Raw genomic sequence first — 24,204 nt, 5'->3', positions numbered from 1 at the left:
CTGAAGACATTCTGTGTTTTGCAATCCTACATCCCACTGTCTTTCTATTTTGAGGAGTGTCAATTGATTAAACAACCAAAAGGGAATAATTAGTGCCAAAAAAAGATTGAAATGACATTTTTCAACAGCCCAAACTGTATCAGCAAGCAAGCGTGTAGACCCCTTTTTTCTCTCTCATTTTATTTACAATATTTTGTCTTAAACACATGAATACATTGCATTTAAATGAGTTGCATATAATTAACAAAACGCTCACTTGGATTTATATTGTTCTTGTCATGGATATGTGCTCTCCAATGTAAGATTGAAGACAATAGTGGGAGTATAATGCATTATAACAGTATTTTGTTATGACAAAGTGCGATTCATTATTGTAAAGTAAAAAAAAAACATATATCTATATTTACATACCATAATTTAATTAAAAATAACATTTTGTGGTTCTGGCTAAAGGCGCCACTTCCAGCCCTAAAATCATAATATTCAAAAATGGTATTTTTTATCTTAATTTGAGCAAGTCATGCCAACTCTCGGTAATCAAATGAAAATGAGGAAACACAGGCAAGCTAGTTTTAACCAACAGTCCCGGGGGAAACTGGCAGCGGTCTGGGCTTCAGATTGCACCCAGATACAAATTCATCACAAAGTTTATCTTTATAAGTTCTTTATAAGTTTCAAAGAGATAAAAGATCTAGTCCAATGCAATCCTCCTCATCTCTTCCATAGTAAACTTTATTATGTATTTTTGGAATAGTAAAAAAAAAGAAGAAAAAAAAGATCAAACTTTTCATACTTTTCCTCAATGGATTACAATGGCCTCCTCTACACACCGACGAACCATGGTGGCACTGGTGGTAGTTTATCTTGCTTGTTGTCTGTTAATATATTTTGTAAATATTTTTTTTTAAGCTCCGATAGAACAAAGAATCAAAGATTTTTTTAAAATATTTTTTTTTATATCGCTATGCAGTCTCTTAAATAGCTTATAAAGTCATAAAATTATTTAACTTCTTCACGGGAAACGGAGCAGAAGTCCTGCTGGGGCACGTGGGCAGAGTCCAGTCCGCCTGCTCGGCTCGTCTGCAGTTTTTACAGCCCTCCATGTTTTTTCTAAACAGGCCAGTCTAATATCTTTTATTATTATCATATTTTTTTAGTTTTTCATCATAGAAAAGTCTGTATCCAAAATGTTCACAATTTTTTGTCTCAGAGAAAATACATGCACAACCATATTTTGTGCTATATTTCTTTCTTCTTCTTCCGATCAAATTTTCAGTTTTTGGAGGAGAGGTGCGTTTCAGTGCTTGTCCTAGTAACACATATTTCCTTTGTCCATGTACAAATACAGAGTTTGACTTGCTTTGTTTCTCGCTCCAAGGATGCACCCAAGCACTCATACAATTTTTGTGACGATGGATACGCGCACATATAGAGGTTCGATATATCTGCTTTTCTCTATTTTGTCTCTGTCATCTCAGTCTCTCTGGTTGGGTTGGTTGGGGAGGGCGTAGTTTTGTTTTGGGGTGCTGATGGTGGGGGATTGGAAGGGGGTTGATGGTGGGAGGGGCTAGTTGTTGGCGGGGGTGTCCTTGGTTGGCGTGTCCTGCTCCTTGGGCCACAGCTGCTGCTGCAACTCCTTGACCACTCTCTCCAGGTGCTCCCTGGCCTCCCGCTCCTGCAATAGTTCTGCCCGAAGCTGCTCGCGGTCCGCCTCAGCATGCTGGAGCTTCATCTGCAAGTCCTCGATCTGGAACAAAAATAAACACCATGAAGGGTTGAGCTGAGGAACCAGACAATATACCTGCTTAGTGTCTATTTTTTTGTTTGTTTACTACCTAATATCATCTCTTTAACTCTTAAAACTTAAATCACACACACACACACACACACACACACACAGCTAGTGTGACAGCAAGACGCCATAGCCACATCCTTCCCCCCGCCTCTGCAAACCTCTAAGCCCCTCCACTTCCAGACCCAGACACACAACAGTGAACAACAGTGAACTAGCGACACAGACCTAACTTAGCTGTCTCTCCAAATCCCACAAACACTATAAACATTCATTCAAGTAAAGGCTTTTAAGAAAGGGCTAGAAAGCAAATTGCTATTTTTAGAGAAACTAGGACTCGAGGCCAGTGTACTTCTCTTTTGTTTTGTCTAATCTACATTTCCCATGATGCTTAAGAGTCTCTTCCTGTTTCCTCTTTGGGCTAGCACTTATCTCGCGTCTGTGCTCTTTGGGTTACACCCATTTGTTTTCGACAAGTAGAAGGAACTGTTTTTTCTTACCCCATTGACAATGAGAACGCTTAACCTTGGTGTTAGACAGAAATGCTGCAATTACTTTGAGGGCTAGCCTCCGTTCGGAGTGTTTATGTAATCGGACTCAGACTACAGACACTTTGACTATGGCCTCTTCTCTGTCTGGGTTTGAGTAGCCTATTGTGTGTGTGTGTCCTCACCTGTGCCGAGTACTTGGCGCGCAGGCGGCCCACCTCGCAGCCCTTGTCGCACACTCGGAGCTGCCGGGCCTGCTCCAGCTCCCTCTTCAGACGCATGCGCGACTCGTTAGCCTCCTTCATCTTCTTCTCGCTCTCGGCGCGCAGGCGCTCAATCTCCTTCCTCAGGTTCCTCTTGGCCTCCGTGGCCTCCCTGAGCTTCTCTTTCTTAGCCACCCGCAGGAACTCCAACTCCTATGGGACAAAGTTGACGTAAACATTAGGACGGGCTAACTAGCAATAGCATTACTGAGTTACCATTAGCGAGTACAGGTTAGCAAAAGCTAATTAGCATTAGCCTACAGAGGAAGAGTTGTCATTAAATGTAGTCAAGGACACTAAACCAAATAACAAGCTAGCTGTTGACATTGAGCCTGAGGAAACCCTGTTGAACTTTGAACCCTCTGAAACTCATAGCAAACTCCCGGAAAACAGATAAAGAGATAACTTTTATAAAAGAGTTTAATGCTATGAAAGCTCATCCAAACTAACAATGCAAGTTTAATGTAACATTAAGTCTGTTGAAAACATTTACTGCACAATGTACTGTGTTATAAGACATAGTTGAACAAGTCAAGTGGTTTCAGTCAAGGAATGCAAAGTTAAGAACATGTAGGCTAGCTACTTATACATTCATAGGAAGGTCACCAAATAGAACTTTCCTCCATATACTGTACATGTACTAAGAATTCCTATTTCAATACACCACATCCCACAGTGTTTACTATAGGGATGGGTGAGGTCGTCTGAGTGAAGGGTTAAGGAGATGAGAGGGCGAACAGATGTGAGTTTCCTTCCTCTTTGAAACTGAGAGACTAAGAGATTTCTCTCTCTTTGTGTGTATATATGTGTGTGTATATAAAAACACCCTTCTCATGGGAACCTAACTGCCAGGACAAGCACGTCTGTTGTCGAGCTTTGTTAGCTACCTCGTAAAAGTATGATGAAAAGGACAGAAAAACAATCCCCCGTTCTACTTGCTCAATTTACAAAATGTCCTATTTGGTCAATTAAGTGGAACCTTTGAACAAAAGTGAGTGCTGCAATTGGCTGCTGTGTTAAACTGGGACGTTTAAATTGTCGTGTTTGTTTTGTTTGTGTTTCTCATCTCTATCCTCAGACAAAGACAACGTAAGCTGAGTGGAATGCAGTCATTCTAGAATGTTATGTCTCGGAGGATGCATGTTGTGTAGCTTCACACACACAGTTGTCGCTTGTTAAAAATAAATCTAGTTCTTTGTTCCTTTCCAATACCAAAATATAAATGGAAGTCTGCCCCGACTGCTTTTGCAGCGACATCTATTTCAACATTGTTTGCCAAGTCATGGTGTAAGCCTCTAGTCATCTGAGTTCTTAACATTTTGCCCTCTGTCTGGCACATAGAGTTTGAGGAAACTAAGACACACTGGCATAAGCAAGAATAGGGCTAAAACCTAGGCATTAGCTCTGGGAGTTGTCAGATCTTAGCCAAGTCTCCATCACATATTTATGGATATTTTATTAAATATACACTGAGTGTACAAAACATCAGGAACACCTGCTCTTTCCATGACATAGACTGGCCAGGTGAATCCAGGTGAAAGCTATGATCCCTTATAGATGTCACTTATTAAATCCACTTAAATCAGTGTAGATGAAGGGGAGGAGACAGGTTAAAGAAGGATTTTAAAGCAATTTAACAATTGAGACATGGATTGTGTATGTGTGACATTCACCGGGTGAATGGGCGAGACAAAAGATTGAAGTGTCTTTGAACGGGGTATGGTAGGTAGTTGGTACCAGGTGCACTGGTATGAGTGTGTCAAGAACTGCAATGCTGCTGGGTTTTCCACGCTCAACAGTTTCCCGTGTGTATCAAGAATGGTCCACCACCCAAAGGCCATCCAGCCAACTTAATAATAATAATAATAATATGCCATTTAGCAGACGCTTTTATTCAAAGCGACTTACAGTCACTGTGGGACGCATTGGAGTCAACATGGGCCAGCATCCCTGTGGAATGCTTTCGACACCTTGTAGTCCATGCCCCGACGAATTGAGGCTGAGGGCAAAAGGGGGGGTGCAACTCAATATTAGGAAGGTGTTCCTAATGTTTTGTACACTCAGTGTACGTGAATTGTGGTATAGGATAGTTGATTAATGGGTCTCTGTACCTGTTGGAGGCTGCGTTTGGCCTGCAGAGCTGAGCCAAGCTTCTCCTCCTGCTTCACCCTCATCTTGACAATCTCATGCAGAAACTTCTCCTTAGACTCCTTGGAGTCCAGCCCGCTGTCCAGCGCCTGCCTCAGGGTCTCCAGCTCCGACTCAAGACCCCCGGCCCCGGGGACATCAGGGGCCAACACTACCGCCACTGCTGCTGCCGCTACCCCAGCGAGAGGGCCACCCTCAGGGGTCAACACAGCTGACGCCAACGTACACATTAGGCCCTGTGCGCCGGGCGAGCTCAGGTCCTTAGCCGAGCTGGAGGTGGTGAAGGATGGGGAGGAGAGGGAGGACAGGGACGAAGTGACTGGGGAAGGAGAGGATAGAGAGAGAGTAATGTTACGTTTTGAGTCAGAGTCAAAGGTTTTCGGCTGTTGACAATCTTTAATCTTTCACTTCAAACATGCCATGTTTCTGGGATACTCACATTCCTCTCGGCTCTCCACCTCGATCTCAACTTCCGAGTCCTTGTCCTCCTGGGGTGGGGGCTTGCTGGCTGCTGCCGATGGGGGCTCAGGGCCTGGGTGCGGGAGCTCCCCGGTGGCCATCCTCTTCCGGGGCCTGGAGATGGGGCTGGCCCCCTCTCCTGGGGCCTCCCCGGCGCTGGGGTGGAAGTTGCTGGGCACGGACGGGGACAGGGGCCCTGCCTTTGTCAGGGACAGGGGTGTGAGGGCCACGTTTGGGGACACGGCGCTCTCCATCGTCTTGAATTTGTAGAAGCTAAGAGGGAGAGACGGAAAGAGAGAGGAGGATGTGAGAGGTGGTTGGTTTTTAGGTGTCTTTGGTTGGATTACGGGGAAAGAATCTAGAATATTGCGGATGCTCTGACAGTGAGCTAACAATGAGCATGCGCGATACTTTATTTCAGAATCCGAAATGGGCTTTGCTCGATCAGGGAGATCAACAGCCACACGTAATAGTCTGTTAGATATTCACGCCTACCAACTGAAAGATTGAATAGATTAAGTGTGTGTGCCTGCGCACATGTGTGAATGTAATGTGTGTATTATGTGCTTATGTGTGTGTGGTGATTCACTCCGAGTGGGTGCACACGGTTGAGTGTGTGTGAGTGGTGCCGTGTGGGAGGCGGCGGTACAGTCAGCACTACCCCCTGACCTCAGCCCACCCAGACAAGCCGGTGGGCCCTCCTGATAGTGAGGGAGCACATCCATTACATGGGAACAAAATTCCCATCCAAAATGGCTGACATGGCTGTGCTCTCAAAACAACCAAACTGTTGCTGCTTTTAAACAGTGGTGTTTTGTCATTGTTTTAGAGCAGGGGTGTCGAACTCATTTTGTCCCGGGGGCCGCATTTGATCTTCACCGAAAATTGGTTACATTTCCTTGCTGTCAAAACTTGCAAGAAATTGTCCCTCTATCCATGTTTTTTTTTAATGCTCCCTGACTGTCTTTATTAGCAAGCTGGACAGTCAAGAAACTGTATGAATGTAGGTCCATTGACTGTGCACAGTGATTATTAGCATTTTTTTTACATTTTTAGTCATTTAGCAGACGCTCTTATCCAGAGCGACTTACAGTTAGTGAGTGCATACATTTTCATACTGGCCCCCCATGGGAAACAAACCCACAACCCTGGCGTTGCAAGCGCCATGCTCTACCAACTGAGCTACAGGGGACTAGCGAGTTGGACAGTCAAGAAACTGTATGAATATTGTTCCATTATTATTTCTACACAGTTTCGATTTGGTTGTAGTCATTTTAAAGCATATTGAGTCATTTTAAAGTATTTTTACTCTAACCACCCACGGGCCGGATTGGACCCCCTTGCGGTGTTTGACACCCCTGTTTAGAGGCTTGGATGATTGACGTGTGTTTAAAGCATACGCTTGGTGTACTATGTTGACGTGTGTTTCTTCAGGGTAGCTTGTTGTTGTTTGTTGTTGTGAGTATGTTGTGCTCACCTGTCTCTCAGTGTAGCCAGAGGGCGGTTGGGCGTCTCTTTGTCCCCAGCCGAGAGGTTAGGGGACCAGGGCCTGAAAGCTGAGGGTCTCTGTCTGGGCTGGATGCAGTTGAGCCCCTTATTGTCCGAAGACGAGAGGGATCTTAGCCAATCGGGTTGCTTCTCTTTCTCAGCGGACAGGGGCAGCGATGGGAAGTCTTCATGTTTAGACTTCTTGGCTGGGATGGGATCTGATGCCTGGAGAGAGAAAAGAATGGAGAGAAGAGAAAATGGCATGTAAGACAAATTGTAGGACCATTTTAGAAGTACAAGGTCAAATCTATGTTCTATTCAGAGACCGGCCATTTCCTTTGTCCAGCGGATGGCAATTTGAGCCGCACTGCCCGCTTGGCATCCTCAATGGCCTACCAGTCTCAAATGCCAGTGAACTGAAAATGCACCCAGAGGTGTAAGACGGCTCTAGCCGGTGTGTATTGTGTGCGTGTGTGTGTGTGTGTTTGTGTTTGTGTGTTTGTGAGAGAGCGAGTGATCCCAATATAAATAAGAGCACAAATCAACGATTAACTCCTCAAGACAGGTGTCACAGAAAAGGCATCTGACAACTCGGATTGTGAGTGTGTGTAAATTTAGGAGGGGTGTTGACTGTGTGTGTGTGTGTGTATTTGCTAGAGGTGGGGGTGCTTGAGGGTTATTATAGTGTTAGACAACACAAGATGGAAGCCTCAACTCTCACACTCGAGCTTGCAAGCCCTTCTTAACCAGCTGGTATATTGACATATGTCACTTGTAATTTATATAGAGACTGTTGAGCTTGTTTTAGTCAAACAACTATCGACAGTGACAGCTTTTGAGCAGTATTGCAATAATGTTGACACTAGGATAGGCTACATTGCTTCACTCACACACATTCTGCACACGCCAGTACTCCAGACAATTGTACTACAGTGTTTTCCAGCAGAGGTGTGACGTCTCTCTCTATCCCTTTCTCTCTTTCTCCCCCCTCTCTCTTTCTGTCTCTGAGCTGAGGGAGTCTTTAAAAAGCAGACAAGGGCAGGTCTGTGTTCCAGACTACCATGACCTCAGCCTCTCCAAGCTGTGGCTGTCACTAGCCTCCCCCCCCCCCCCCCCCCCCCCCCCCCCCCCTCCTCCTCTCTGCTCGTCTCTGTCTCTCCTCTTCTTCTTTTTCTCATTCTCTCAATCTCTCGAGCCGACCAATAAATGTAATGTCGTGTATCCTTTGCTACTATCTTACTATAAAAGGAAATACACATGTTTTTTGTGAATGACAACAGAGCATCTGGAAGTGATACATACATGTATAATAGTTATATAATTCCAATCCCTCATCGTTAGCATCATAACACAAACCTTATGTCACAATTGCTGATTGTAATATATTGTTATACACAAGAATTACGTCAGAGAGCCCAATTTCTCTGGGAACATGAAACACGGTCTTTAACGGTCATGTGCGTTCGATATAGGTCAGACTGACGCTGTGTGGTTTTTCCCTCCAGTCTAGCATTCGTTATAGGCTGCGGGTCACACATGTGATGTTTGGCCACATACAGACAATAGCCTGTCACTACAAAATAGGAACTAGGACATAGGCAGAAAAGACACTTTGGAATATTGGGACGTGGCCTGTGTCTCTGAGAGGAGCAGATGTCTTGCTTCCGTCTACCTGACCACCTAACAAGGGCTCTGCCCATGTGTGTGTGTGTGTGTGTGTGTGTGTGTGTGTGTGTGTGTGTGTGTGTGTGTGTGTGTGTGTGTGTACATCTGGATGCCTGCCAAGGTCTTCCAGCCCAAACAGGAAATGCTGGGAGCAGTGCTTTGTGGGAGGACGTGAAATCTGAAGGACGGGCAGAGGTGAAACGTGACACTGCTGTCTCCCAATGTATTGTCTCACACACACCCAAACACTAACTGTGTGTGTGTCGGTGTGTGCGTGTGTGGTGTGTCCTACACAAGGTGGCACACACCTACTTTTATTAGAAAGCCAACAGCCCTTTGCTGATAAGCCACTGCATTGCAACAGGCTCGCCAATACCACCGATTATTATATATCTTCAGAGAGAGAGAAAGAGCGAGAGAGAGGGGAGAGAGCAATAGAGAGAGAGAGAGAGAGAGAGAGAGGGAGAGAGTGATATATAGAGAGAGAGAGAGAGAGAGAGAGAGAGAGAGAGAGAGAGAGAGAGAGAGAGAGAGAGAGAGAGAGAGAGAGAGAGAGAGAGAGAGAGAGAGAGAGAGAGAGAGAGAGAGAGAGAGAGAGAGAGAGAGAGAGAGAGAGAGAGAGAGAGAGGTGTGGAGGAAAGGGAGGGGCGAGGCTTGTCTTTATGATCCGGTGTGGATAGACAGGATGTCACACTCGAATATAAGGCCTTTGATTAGCCAAGTTGTGTGAGAGACATGCCCAGACGAGTGCCGCGGCTCAAAAAAAATACCTGCTTTTGAAATCTCACACCTCGGTGGAGTCATAGTATCTGCACCCTCACTGCCTAGGAATAACCCAGGGTTGAGAGAGTGACAAAGCCTTTTCTCATGAGGGCTGGATGGAGGCCTCCGGATGTGTGTGTGGCATGCGTGTCTGCCAGTGTGTCTGTCTGTGCTCATGTGTGTGTCTGCTCATGTGGGTGGGACACGTCACACTCTGTCACGTTCAGTCAAGGTCTATGTGCCCTGTGTGAAACTCTTCAAGTTCCTCTGTCTGCTAGCTATCACCGTGTGGTACACCAGTGTAGTGTCCAGCTCAGCACAGTCAAACACTCATGCTATGGCTAGCTAGCGCTGAGGCTAACACTAGAGCAGATGAGGAACCAAAGGTCAATCTCAAGCTCAAAATGAAACAAAATTGCCGCAACTCTCGGACATTGCGGCTCAACATCATACTCTCGTCATATTCTGGTTAGGTTTCAACTATACTACTTCTGGGTTGTCTAGGCAAACCCTGACCGTGACATTGACCACATGAATGAGGTCACTTCCTGTTTGGCCTGAGGTCGTCGGGCCAAACAGGAGTTTGCGGCCTGAGTGTGAAAACGTGTCAACAGTGTCAGTGTCATGGTTGTGTCAGAGAGAGAAGAATGGCCCGTGGCGCTAGGTTATGTGTGTGGCACCAAATAGGTTGTGTTAGCTAGTGCAAAGCTAACATCCTCTCAGACTAATGGGAAATGAAAGAGCAAACAACCTTTTTTCTCTCTGCCTCTAACTATCGAGCCCCACCCTGCTTGTGACATGTCTTTGACCTCCTTGCTGGAGGGGCCACACTGTGACTGCAGGAAGGGAGGACCTTCCTGTAAATTAGCCTAGCGCCTAGTCTAGTGTTCACTGCTAGCTCGCAGAAGGACATGAAGCAAGAGATGTCTCACTGAGCCCTAACCGCAGAAACTTAAAGTCTACATCTGCTGGCAAACAAACAGGTGTCAGACAACACATTTTCCTGAAAATGTGATTAAAACACACACACACACACCCACCTGTGTCTTGTATTCCGTGAGGTTAATAACTATAAACTGGTTTTTGAGTTACAGCAACACAATCTCGATACTGCAGACTAGGCTGAATTTCCTCTTAAGTGTCAACTCTATACTATAATTATTTAAATATCTAAGTACAGTGCAACTGGATATGTGCATTTTGGAGATTCTACTTTGCTTCGCTTTGCTGACTAAACTTGAAAGTACCTCATTTAGTATTCACTTTGATATACCGAGGAACACTTTCTCTGTGCTCAGCAGTTAAGTGAGTATGTTTAGTCCTTCTAGTTGGGCTGCTGTATAGAGAGGGTGTATTCAGTTGTTGATTGAACATCCCTGTTCTAAGGCAGTCGTGTTCAAAATACACAGCCATAGTTTACTGACACCTGTGTGTGTGTGTGTGTGTGTGTGTGTGTGTGTGTGTGTGTGTGTGTGTGTGTGTGTGTGTGTGTGTGTGTGTGTGTGGTAGTAGCAGCAAGGGGTGAGACGAGAGGCAGATGTTCAGGTAGCTGACTTCTGTAGCGAGAGAGGGGCCAGCATCTGTACCACCTTTACATACACACAAACACCATCATCTATCAACCCCATCTCTTTTCATGTCTCTCTACTACGAGAACAAAAACAGCCCAATTCCACAACTTAACCTTCAACCTCCAACTCCAACCTCCAACGGTCCTTGCCATCCCTTATCAGATCAAATCAAATTTGATTGGTCGCATACACATATTTAGCAGATGTTATTGCGGGTGTAGCGAAATGCTTGTGTTCCTAGCACCAGCAGTGCAGTAATATCTAACAATACACAACAATACAAACAAATGTAAAAGTAAAAGAATGGAATTAAGAAATATAGAAATATCATGTTAGTCCAAAGTTAAGACTTTGCTCCTGATAGCATTCTCTCAGTCTCCACGTCCTTTTGGAGGGACAATGTTGATAGCTTTGAGAAAATACAGATTATAGAACATAGTTGTCTTTGTTTTTGATACGGCTGATGCACTTTGGGCTTTCCCAGAACAGAATGTGGTCTGGTGTTGTTCCTCCTCGACTGAGGTTTCCACTTCCAGGAAGAGTCCATAGGGCCAGACATAACAGACCCTCCTACGTGGTTGTGCTCGGCTACACTAGGCTAGGCTAGAGGCTAGGCTAGGGCCACCACAACAAGGCTAGCCGCAGCTAAATTAGGCCCAGGTCCCAAGGGTACAGGAGTCTCACACACCCACATCAGAGAGAGAGAAGGGGAGGAGGAGAGAGAAAGAGTCTGGGCAGATGGAGATGGAGAGAGGGAGGGAGCGAAAGGGGAGGAGGGAAGACTGAAGTAAAAGAAAAAGAGGCAAGATCACCACTGCATGGCGAGGGATCATATTTAAGCAGACTGCAGCAACTCTCCCTTACAAATATACACTGTGTGCATGGCAGCATGAGAGAGAAGCAAGAGAGAGAGAGGGAGAATGAGAGAGAGTGGGCGAGGGCGAGAGAGCAGCTAATGACTTTCCTTGATCCACAGGCCTCCCATCCTGCCTGAAAGTAACTGTCCAGTGAAAATCTCACTTGCAAAAGTTCATATTCTGTTAACTCGTACCTAAATAATGCATATTTCTTTGTGCTTCGATTACATGCAAGCGCCTAGATCATCAATTTACTGTAGCTCAGCTGGTAGAGCACGGCGCTTGTAACGCCAGGGTAGTGTGTTCGATCCCCAGGACCACCCATACACAAAAATGTATGCACGCATGACAGTAAGTCGCTTTGGATAAAAGCGTCTGCTAAATGGCATATAATTTAATAATAATAAAATGATGACTTCAGCCTTATGTGAAAAACCTTACTTGGCAAAAAAAAACGTACTTTCCTCTCTTGTTGGTTAGCTACCTAGCCAACGTTAGCTCTCATTTGACTGGTATAACGTTACATTAGCTAGCTAGCTACCTAGCTAATCAAAACAAAACCACATTCAGCTACCTTTACTTGCCTGTTCGTTAGCTAGCTAGCTTTCAGCTGACTGGTGTTAGCTAGATACAGCGGCTAGCTGCTGAACTTTGTACAAGAAAGCTAACGTTAGCTAGGATGAAATGTGCACGTGCGACCGATAAATTATAAATTGAATATAAACTGTTGCACCTACAAACTTAATCAAACCAGCATTTTTTAAAGTTCAATGGTCACTTTATGGACGCTATAGTCTCGTTTTAATCCGACGTCAAGAATTTGAGTTAGGTAGGCGCAAGAAATACTCTTAAAACTCAATTGCTAACCACCCTGTTAAAAAATCAGGTATGTGGATTTTCGGTAATGGACAGACGGCTCATGACGAGAGGCGGGGAGTGTGTTGATTTGCACATTTTAATCGAGATTAGTGTCATATTGGCTTATATATAATGATAGGGCGATTTTTATTTAACCCTGAGCTTCAACCAATACCTATAACCAAAACTGTGTTGACTCATCCTATACTCATATTTGTGGCCAAAGCATACATTGGAGAAAAAAACGTAAAAAACAACTCAAAAATGTATCTCAAACGGGCCGTTTAAAAAATGCTTGCCATTTCCTCATAGAGGGTTGATGTCATCCACCTAAGGAGGATGAGCTGTCCACTCAGCAGTCTACTTGCACTAATATTTTTAATGACCAGTATACGCCCTCACCACTCTGTTGTTGGGGTACGCCCACATCATTCCAACACAGAAAAGCTGCTTTTTAACTTTATTACCCTTTTTTGGAAGGAAAACTATTTCACTCATATTGTAATTAATTGTACGTAAAATTTCATAGAAATCTGGAAACACTGGAAATTTACACACACACACACACACACACACAGGCCTGGCGCCAGTGCTTCAGACTAGTCTAAACCAGGTCAGAGAGAGAGAGAGAGAGAGAGAGAGAGAGAGAGAGAGAGAGAGAGAGAGAGAGAGAGAGAGAGAGAGAGAGAGAGAGAGAGAGAGAGAGAGAGAGAGAGAGAGAGAGAGAGAGAGAGAGAGAGAGATAGACAGTTTCTGTTGGAATAGTGCGAGACCGGTTCCCCTAAGCCAGAGAGGGATCGGCCCGCACTGGAGGAAGGGTTCAAGCATGGGGGGTGGCCATGGTAAGCAAATACAGCTGGACTTTTCCATCCTCCATCCATATCCCCCCCGCCAAGGCAAAACATGAGCCGGTCTGTCTGCTAGATGAAGCTAGCTAGCTGATTGTGGAGGGATCAAATGCTAGCCAAATGCTAACACAACACATTGGATGGCTGTGCATAGCTATACACAACAACATGTCCACATTGTGACATGACGTGTTATAACCCTACACCAACTCAGTTCATCGCGCAGACAGGAATAAATATCTCTCCGGGAAGCAGAAGGGCGGAGATGTGTGTTTCATGATTAACGACTCATGGTGTAATTGTAGTAACATACAGGAACTCGAGTCCTTCTGTTCACCCGACCTAGAATATCTTACAATCAAATGCAGACCGTATTATCTCCCAAGAGAATTTTCTTCGGTTATAGTCACGGCCGTGTATATCCCCCCTCAAGCCGATACCACGACGGCCCTCAAAGAACTTCACTGGACTTTATGCAAACTGGAAACCACATATCCTGAGGCTGCATTTATTGTAGCCGGGGATTTTAACAAAGCAAATTTGAGGACTAGGCTGCCGAAGTTCTATCAACATATCGACTGTTGTACTCGCGCTGCTAAAATCCTCGACCATTGCTATTCAAACTTCCGGGATGGTTATACCCCGCCCTCCTTTCGGCAAATCTGACCATGACTCCATTTTGCTTCTCCCTTCCTATAGGCAAAAACTCAAACAGGAAGTACCCGTGCTAAGGACTATTCAACGCTGGTCTGACCAATCGGAATCCACGCTTCAAGATTGTTTTGATCACGCGGACTGGGATATGTTCCGGGTAGCTTCCGAAAATAATTTAGACGAATACACTGAAACAGTGACTGAGTTTATCAGGAAGTGTATAGGTGATGTTGTGCCTACTGTGACTATTAAAACCTACCCTAACCAGAAACCGTGGATAGATGGCAGCATTCGCGCAAATCTAAAAGCGCGAACCACCGCATTCAACCATGGCAAGGTGACTGGGAATATGGCAGAATACAAACAGTGTAGCTACTCACTCCGCAAGGCAATTCAACTGGCAAAAAATCAGTATAGAGACAAAGTGGAGTCGCAATTCAATGGCTCAGACACGAGACGTATGTGGCAGGGACTACAGACAATCATGGACTACAAAAAGAAAACCAGCCACGTTGCCAACACCGACGTCTCGCTTCCAGACAAACTAAACACCTTCTTCGCCCGCTTTGAGGATAACACAGTGCCACTGACGAGGCCCACTACCAAGGACTGTGGCCTATCCTTCTCCATGGCCGACGTGATTTAAGACATTTAAGCAAGTTAACCCCCACAAGGCTGCAGGCCAGACGGCATCCCTAGCCGCGTCCTCAGAGCATGCGCAGACCAGCTGGCTGGTGTGTTTATGGACATATTCAATCTCTCCCTTTCCCAGTCTGTTGTTCCCACATGCTTCAAGATGGCCACCATTGTTCCTGTACCCAAGAAAGCAAAGGTAACTGAACTAAATGACTATCGCCCTGTAGCACTCACCTCTGTCATCATGAAGTGCTTTGAGAGACTAGTCAAGGATCATATCACCTCTACCTTACCTGTCACCCTAGACCCACTTCAATTTGCTTACCGCCCCAATAGATCCACATACGATGCAATCGCCATCACACTGCACACTGCCCTATCCCATCTGGACAAGAGGAATACCTATGTAAGAATGCTGTTCATTGACTATAGCTCTGCATTCAACACCATAGTACCCTCCAAGCTCATCATTAAGCTTGAGGCCCTGGGTCTGAACCCTGCCCTGTGCAACTGGGTCCTGGACTTCCTGACGGGCCGCCCCCAGGTGGTGAAGGTAGGAAACAACATCTCCACTTCGCTGAACTTCAACACTGGGGCCCCACAAGGGTGCGTGCTCAGCCCCCTCCTGTACTCCCTGTTCACCCATGACTGCGTGGCCAAGCACGCCTCCAACTCAATCATCAAGTTTGCAGACGACACAACAGTAGTAGGCTTGATTACCAACAATGACGAGACCGCCTACAGGGAGGAGGTGAGGGCTCTGGTAGTGTGGTGCCAGGAAAATAACCTCTCACTCAACATCAACAAAACAAAGGAGATGATCGTGGACTTCAGGAATCAGCAGAGGGTGCACTCCCCTATCCACATCGATGGGACCGCAGTGGAGAAGGTGGAAAGCTTCAAGTTCCTTGGCGTACACATCACCGACAAACTGAAATGGTCCACCCACGCAGACAGTGTGGTGAAGAAGGCGCAACAAAGCCTCTTCAACCTCAAGAGGCTGAAGAAATTCGGCTTAGCACCTAAAACCCTCACAAACTTTTACAGATGCACAATTGAGAGCATCCTGTCGGGCTGTATCACCGCCTGGTACGGCAACTGCACCGCCCACAACCGCAGGGCTCTCCAGAGGGTGGTGCGGTCTGCCGAACGCATTACCGGGGGCAAACTACCCACCCTCCAAGACACATACAACACCCGATGTCACAGGAAGGCCAAAAAGATCATCAAGGACATCAACCACCCGAGCCACTGCCTGTTCACCCTGCTATCATCCAGAAGGCGAGGTCAGTACATGTGCATCAAAGCTGGGACAGAGAGAATGAAAAACAGCTTCTATCTCAAGGCCATCAGACTGTTAAATAGCCATCACTAGCACATTAGAGGCTGCTGCTGCCTATTGACATCACTGGCCACTTTAAGAAATGGAACACTAGTCACTTTAATTATGTTTACATATCTTGCACTACTCATCTCATATGTATATACTGCATTCTATTCTACAATATTCTACTGTATCTTAGTCCATGCCGCTCTGTCATTGCTTGTCCATATACAGTGAGGGAAAAAAAGTATTTGATCCCCTGCTGATTTTGTATGTTTGCCCACTAACAAAGACATGATCAGTCTATAATTTTAATGGTAGGTTTATTTGAACAGTGAGAGACAGAATAACAACAATAAAATCCAGAAAAATGCATGACAAAAATGTTATAAATTGATTTGCATTTTAATGAGGGAAATAAGTATTTGACCCCTCTGCAAAACATGACTTAGTACTTGGTGGCTAAACCCTTGTTGGCAATCACAGAGGTCAGACGTTTCTTGTAGTTGGCCACCAGGTGTTCTTGGGGTCATAGGCAGCATTCCTCCTCCTCCAAACACGGCAAGTTGAGTTGATGCCAAAGAGCTCTATTTTGGTCTCATCTGACCACAACACTTTCATCCAGTTCTCTGAATCATTCAGATGTTCATTGGCAAACTTCAGACGGGCCTGTATATGTGCTTTCTTGAGCAGGGGGACCTTGCGGGCGCTGCAGGATTTCAGTCCTTCACGGCGTAGTATGTTACCAATTGTTTTCTTGGTGACTATGGTCCCAGCTGCCTTGAGATCATTGACATGATCCTCCCGTGTAGTTCTGGGCTGATTCCTCACTGTTCTCATGATCATTGCAACTCCACGAGGTAAGATTTTGCATGGAGATCTTGCACGAGGTGAGATCTTGCATGGAGCCCCAGGCCGAGGGAGATTGACAGGTCTTTCGTGTTTCTTCCATTTGCGAATAATCGCACCAACTGTTGTCACCTTCTCACCAAACTGCTTGGCGATGGTCTTGTAGCCCATTCCAGCCTTGTGTAGGTCTACAATCTTGTCCCTGACATCCCTGGAGAGCTCTTTGGTCTTGGCCATGGTGGAGAGTTTGGAATCTGATTGATTGATTGCTTCTGTGGACAGGTGTCTTTTATACAGGTAACAAACTGAGATTAGGAGCACTCCCTTTAAGAGTGTGCTCCTAATCTCAGCTCATTACCTGTATAAAAGACACCTGGGAGCCAGAAATCTTTCTGATTGAGAGGGGGTCAAATACTTATTTCCCTCATTAAAATGCAAATCAATTTATACAATTTTTGACATGCGTTTTTCTGGATTTTTTTGTTGTTATTCTGTCTCTCCCTATTCAAATAAACCTACCATTAAAATTATAGATTGATCATGTCTTTGTCAGTGGGCAAACGTACAAAATCAGCAGGGGATGAAATACTTTTTTCCCTCACTGTATGTATATATTCTTAAATCCCATTCCTTACCAGTTTTGTGTGTTTTGGGTATATGTTGTGAAATTGTTAGATATTACTGCACTGTCGGAGCTAGAAGCATAAGCATTTCGATACACCCGCTATAACATCTGCTAAACACGTGTATGTGACAAATAAAATTTGATTTGATTTGAACTCGCCATAAACTGGCTTATGAACATGCCATGCTATGAAGCATGGAATGATGTCTGACTTATGTAGCATTATGTAACCTTTGTGTGAAGGCTTCAAAGCCAGCTTTGTCAACTTATGTGTCTCAACACCAGTGGGTAGTGGGTGATTAAGTAGAGTATTGGAAGACTCAACTAAATATTTGTTGCTTTTGACTTCTTTGGCCCCTGGCCAAGTAAGATGGGCCAAAGAGCAAAGTGGCCATTTTCAGATAGGCACATAGTGCTAGAAAATAATCCAATGTCTGCCTTACTATCCAAATAAGTAATGTTTTATAGCCATCTAAAAGCAAGATAATTCAATTGACTATATTTTAAAAGTTGTTCTAATCCCTGCCCACACACTAATGGACAGTTTTATCGATCTGCGTGTGTGTGTGTGTGTGTGTGTGTGTGTGTGTGTGTGTGTGTGGAGAGAATAATTGTACTCCCCATCTTAATGATAACATGACTGACCATCAAGTAACAGAACACAACTTATGAATAATCAAACATGGTCATGTGGCCCTGTCTTCCTACCATAACACAGTGCCGTACTGCTCATAGTCATTGGGTGCTGCTGAGGCAATAGCTAGCCTAGAGAGAAGAAACAACAACATTTCCCAAAGGCATGCCGGCCAATTTAGGTGGGGCTTCATTGCCGTGGGTTATGACAGGGCTTTACAGTCCACTCCAGATAGTTTCTTTGGCGTCAGAAGGCCTCCACTTCATATGGAATATTCTGAGTGGGAATGGCAGAACAGAACAAAAATTAGAGCCTTTACAGCCTCGTAAAGGTTTGCTCTGGTTAGGGAAAGGCTGAGAGGAGGAGAGACAGACGAAGGAGAGGAATCCACTGAGGAAAACCTGGGCCCGTTTTCACAGGAGCTGATGTGGATTGTGGGTAACGAGGCGAGTGGCACGTTGTGTGTTTTGCGGGTGTGTATGGGGGACGGCGCACCCCCGGTTGAGGTTGTTTGTGAAAGGGTTAAGCGGCATGGCTGAGTGAATACATAAATAGCAGCGAGGAGTGTGTGGGCATTGCATGCTCGAGCCAGCTGGCACAGAGGGCACACACACACCAGCAGTTTGATTTCCAAGTATTACTTACGGGGCAGTGGAACACCAGCAGGTACAGTATTTTCGGGTGCTCAGGCTACTGCTGCACATGCCTCGACATGTGACACCCTAACCTACCACACACAGACAATCACCAGAGAGCACTGTGCAAGCTCGTACTGCTACACACACATACACACACACACACACACAGGTATGTTTACACACCCATACCGAATTACACACATGCACACACACACACGCACACAGTCACAAGCTCTCTCACACAAAAAAAAGCAAACACGCCCTCTTCAAAGAGCTGCAGTGTGGGGTTAAGTTGTGGACACAAGCCTTACCCCATAACAATAAATCACAGATCTGAGCACCTAAAACAAACTCCCAACTGTTCCCAACTGCACTTCTATAGACAACCCAAACAAAACACACCACAGGGTGCCCAGCACTCACATATATAACGTTAGGCCCCCTCTCAATACTTGAAAACAGGCATTTCTCCGTAATCCTCCTTCTTTGAGGATTTCACTGATCTGACAGAATAGGGATAGGTTTAAAGACAGGTTTTCTACCTTGAAGTTATCACGTTAGATCAGTGATCGCAATGGGATGGGAGGAAGGAGGGATGCATGCCCAGCCACAGGACTTTTCCCATGCACTGTGCCTATCTGTTGCTAACCTTGTTGTAACTGCTTTAAATTATTGAACAGAGCTGCATTGACAATAGCTGAGCAGCAAGCTGCCTTTCTCTATGTGTGTGTGTGTGTGTGTGTCTGTCTGTCTGTCTGTCTGTCTGTCTGTCTGTCTGTCTGTCTGTCTGTCTGTCTGTCTGTCTGTCTGTCTGTCTGTCTGTCTGTCTGTCTGTCTGTCTGTGTGTGTGTGTGTGTGTGTGTGTGTGTGTGTGTGTGTGTGTGTGTGTGTGTGTGTGTGTCTGTGTGTGTGTGTGTGTGTGTGTGTGTGTGTGTGTGTGTGTGTGTGTGTGTGTGTGTGTGTGTGTGTGTGTGTGTGTGTGTGTGTGTGTGTGTGTGTGTCTGTCTGTCTGTCTGTCTGTCTGTCTGTCTGTCTGTCTGTCTGTCTGTCTGTCTGTCTGTCTGTCTGTCTGTGTGTGTGTGTGTGTGTGTGTGTCTGTCTGTGTGGTCCACTAAGGCCCAGGCATGATGATTTGTTGCGCCTGCTGCCAACACAGAGGGAGGGTTGGGAATTTAGTCAGGCTAGTCGTGAGGCAGCTCAGGCTAGATGTCACAACCCCCTCTCCCCTGTCTTTAAGGCTAAAGCTCTTCCCTGGAGCCCGCCAATACCAGGGATGAGGACAGACGACCAATTACAATCTTAACCTCGATCGCCCGCACCCAAAGCCGCTTTGCCGCTTTCTCCTTTCTCCCTCTCTCTCGCGGAAATCTACCGAAGGGGGGAGCCGCCACACACAGAACCAGGAAGAGGAGACGTCGACTCATACTAGAGGGTGGTGGCCATTATAGAAATAGACGTAATAGAACAGAAGTAGTTCTGAAATGTAGGATCTGGATTGTTCTCTCTTTCTACACCCACTATGGCTGCCTGTCCATATAGCCCATCACCTGAGCTACGTTTCAATATTCATACTGGCATACCACTTGGAATGTAATCCTTTGCTTCAATGCAAGTGGTATGCTGGTATGAATTTGGGATCTTGTGCCCATAGTGGCTGACTAAACTTGGACTAAAGTAGCTTGATTGTTTCTATTAGCTCCTATATGGATATCGACGTGGAGAAAGAGGACCTTGAAGTAATCACTTACAGATGGAGTGGTCTGTTGATGAAAGAGGTGGATATTGTGCTGTATGAATAGGAGTCAACGGCATTCGAGACACTGGGGATAATGAAAGGTATGAAAATGGTAAAAGGTGTGCATAGAATGAAGTGTGAGTATTCTAGGGTTCTCAAGTAATCGTACTCCACATCGAAGTAGCACTCGAGACCGATCCCCGGCATGTATAAGGGGACTATTCATGTCAATATCAAGGTGCACAAGGAAGCTGGAGAAATTAGTGTGTTTATTTAAAAATGTATGGGTGTGTGTGTGTGTATAAGTAGTTTGTTTATGTGAACGTGAGTGTGTGTATGTAGGGGCCAATGAGCTAAAGCAGTGTTTCCCAACCCTGGTCCTCGAGTACCCCCAACAGTCCACGTTTTTATTGTAACCCTGGAAAAGCACACCTGATTCAACTAATCATCAAGCCCTCAATGAGTTGAATGAGGTGTGTTTGTCGAAGGGCTACAACAAAACTGTGTACTGTTGGGAGTACTCGAGGACCAGGGTTGGGAAAAACTGTGCTAAAGTATACCACGTAAATGGTAGTTGTTTACTAACTGTTAAACTGCTGTCACTGTGATGCCATTCCAGAGTGTGTGACACTAGACAGACTGGGAGGCTAGCCCGTATTGAGTAGAGTGCAGGTCAAAGAGCAGAAATCCTTTCTCCCCTCTGCCTGCATCTGCTGTAGTCTGAGCTGGAGAAATCAAATTATCGCCACCTGGCATTGTCTGCCGTGTGTGTGTGTGTGTATGTCTGTTGTGTGTGTGTGTGTGTGTGTGTGTGTGTGTGTGTGTGTGTGTGTGTGTGTGTGTGTGTGTGTGTGTGTGTGTGTGTGTGTGTGTGTGTGTGTGTGTGTGTGTGTGCGTGCGTGCGTGCGTCTGTGTGTTGGACTGACTCAGATTTCCGGAGCTATGTCAGCGCCGGCCCTCATTTCCATAAGAAAATCCTACCAATCCTCTCTCTACCTCCTTCTCCATAGCAACCCGGAGACACACTCCGATTAAGGGGCTCCATCTCAACTGGGCGCCCCCCGTCCTTTTCATCTTTTTAAATTCTAATTTAGGACTCTTTTCAGAATAGAGCTTTTATGGGTCACCAAAGTCCCAGGCTCCCGTTTTCCCTACAGTTTTTCTTGTTCATTCTGGCGGATGTTGAGATAAAACCGGGGGCGGGATTAGGCTCTTTAGGGATTGAGACCAATGTAGGGAGGAAGGTCAGCTAGAGAGGGAGGGAGGAAGGTCAGCTAGAGAGGGAGGGAGGAAGGTCGGCTAGATAGGGAGGGAGGAATGGCAGCTAGAGAGGGAGGGGGAAGGTCAGCTAGAGAGGGGGGGAGGAAGGTCGGCTAGATAGGGAGGGGGGAACGTCAGCTAGAGAGGGAGGGGGAAGGTCAGCTAGAGAGGGGGGAGGAAGGTCGGCTAGATAGGGAGGGGGGAACGTCAGCTAGAGAGGGAGGGAGGAAGGTCGGCTAGATAGGGAGGGGGGAACGTCAGCTAGAGAGGGAGGGAGGAAGGTCGGCTAGATAGGGAGGGAGGAATGGCAGCTAGAGAGGGAGGGAGGAAGGTCGGCTAGATAGGGAGGGAGGAATGGCAGCTAGAGAGGGAGGGGGAAGGTCAGCTAGAGAGGGGGGGAGGAAGGTCAGCTAGAGCGGGAGGGAGGAAGGTCAGCTAGGGAGGGAGGGAGGAAGGGGGGGATAAGTGCTAAATCCCCCAGCCGAGCTGTCTGCTCAATCCTCTTGATTAAAAACCGGGGAATGTGTGATACGACAAACGGGTCTCGTTCGCGATTTCCCGCCGGGCGTACCTAAGGTTAGGGCCTTAGACATGTTAATCCTGAAAGAAAACATCGAAAACACGTGTGTGTGTGGGTCGAGGTGGGGGGAAGCAATGCTTCACAGTCCTCACACACACAATTGCATAAGCCCTGAGCCATCTGAGACAGCAAGTTTTTCAGATCTCTACATGCCAGAGAACACATTTATCCTAGAAGAGAGAAGGGGTCACTCTCTTTTCCTTTCCTTTCCTCTTCTTCCTTCCTACGGGGCAAGGTAGGTCAGCCATTTTACAAACCGATTCAAGTCAGCCGTGGCGGTTGACGTATTGCGGCGAGCGAGCGCGACTCCCAACGCCGCTTTTGGACACCCAGACTTCTTGAGACACAGCCACTCCTGTGGAGCGTACAAAAGGTGTGCTGTGTTCACTGATGGCCGTGTTTGTTGTAGTTGGGCATTAAGTGGGCTGCTCGTGGCTACGGAAATGAGCTCGCAGACATGCAGGTCAATAGATGGACCACGCTGAGTACATCATCATTGGCGCAGGAGAAACAAGCTCTTATACATAGTAGGACTGAAGTGGAGGCCTCCATTATATGGAGAGGGCCAAAACAAGGAAGGGGGACGGGAAGGCTAAGTCTGGATAAAATGAACGGAGCATGCTGTGTTGAATTCCATAGTGACAGCAATGTATGATTGTGCAGGAGAACGAGGGGGAGATGCAAAGAATTTGACATCAGAAAAGGTTGTAGAAAAATTACAGGGCCTTTGTGGGGAAAACATTGACATGGTGACGCATGTTTTCGGAGATCATTCGGATATCATGTCCATCCACTTAAATTACAATCAGAGATTTGTATTGTAGCAAATGGCACATTGTACTTGGCTCCTGTATGTAAAGTTGCCTTGCAAAAGTATTCATCCCCTTGCCGTTTTTCCTATTTTGTTGCATTACAACCTATAATGGACATACACAAAATAGTCCAAATTGGTGAAGTGAAATTCTAAAAAATAAATAACGGAAAAGTGGTGCGTGCATATGTATTCACCCCCTTTGCTATGAAGCCCCTAAATAAGATCTGGTGCAACCAATTACCTTCAGAAGTCACATTATTAGTTAAATAAAGTCCACCTGTGTGCAATCTAAGTGTCACATGATCTCAGTATATATACACCTGTTCTGAAAGGCCCCAGAGTCTGCAACACTGAGTGAAAAACACACGGACCAGGCAAGGAGGCCATTAATCAGAGAGGCAACAAAGAGACCAAAGATAACCCTGAAGGAGCTGCAAAGCTCCACAGCAGAGATTGGAGTATCTGTCCATAGGACCACTTTAAGCCGTATCCTCCACAGAGCTGGGCTTTACGGAAGAGTGGCCAGAAAAAAGCCATTGCTTAAAGAGAAAAATAAGCAAACACGTTTGGTGTTCACCAAAAGGCATGTGGGAGACTCCCCAAACATATGGAAGAAGGTACTCTGGTCAGATGAGACTAAAATTGAATAGTTATGCACGCTCAAGTTTTCAGTTTATTTGTCTTATTTTTTCTATGTTTCACAAGAAAAAATATTTTGCATCTTCAAAGTGGTAGGCATGTTGTGTAAATCAAAATACAAACCTCCAAAAAATCTATTTTAATTCCAGGTTGTAAGGCAACAAAATAGGAAAAATGCCAAGGGGGGTGAATACTTTCGCAAGCCACTGTATTGCTGCTGTTCAGTTTAGTAGTGCACTGGTTATACACCCGCTTCCATAGAGCCAGCCTTTCCGCTTCCCTTCCCATTTAGACTGCAAGACAGTCAATAGTGGAACAGCTGCAGCCACCCCTAGTCCTCCCCTCTCCTACCCGCGACAGACCCGCCTAGGACAGGCAATCAAATGCCAGTACTTTAGCATTAGCGCCAATTCCATCACTTTAAATGCCATGACAACGAGAGCGCTTGCCCACAACTGTCATGACAAAACGCTCAATGTAGTGGCCAGACAGTTGTTTTCCATACCCTCAGACAGTCAAATACTATGGAAATGACGTGATGGGCAGCTTTTGCATATAGTGGCCAGCTCCTGCGGGCACATTTACGGTCGCGCACCTGGCATTTTGACAGTGGCTGC

At 45.8% G+C, this 24,204-nt stretch overlaps 1 protein-coding gene across 1 annotated transcript in view; it reads right to left on the bottom strand.

The window, feature by feature from the left end:
* Window positions 1-956: 956 nt before the first annotated feature.
* LOC311149631 (ski oncogene-like) overlaps window positions 957-24,204 on the bottom strand; it is a 74,159-nt gene continuing 50,911 nt past the window's right edge. The window contains exons 2-6 of the mRNA XM_084186825.1: window positions 6,628-6,863; window positions 5,131-5,423; window positions 4,655-5,010; window positions 2,466-2,696; window positions 957-1,747 (exon numbers count right to left, since the gene is read on the bottom strand). Coding sequence (XP_084042951.1) covers window positions 1,568-1,747; window positions 2,466-2,696; window positions 4,655-5,010; window positions 5,131-5,423; window positions 6,628-6,863 — 1,296 coding nt within the window. The 3' untranslated portion in view covers window positions 957-1,567. The remainder of the gene's footprint in view (window positions 1,748-2,465; window positions 2,697-4,654; window positions 5,011-5,130; window positions 5,424-6,627; window positions 6,864-24,204) is intronic.

The sequence above is a fragment of the Coregonus lavaretus genome (genome assembly GCF_964263955.1).
Source record: "Coregonus lavaretus genome assembly, chromosome: 22".
NCBI lineage: Eukaryota > Metazoa > Chordata > Actinopteri > Salmoniformes > Salmonidae > Coregonus > Coregonus lavaretus.
The sequence above is the reverse complement of the archived record's forward strand: the minus strand, read 5'-3'. Positions and strand labels throughout refer to the sequence as shown.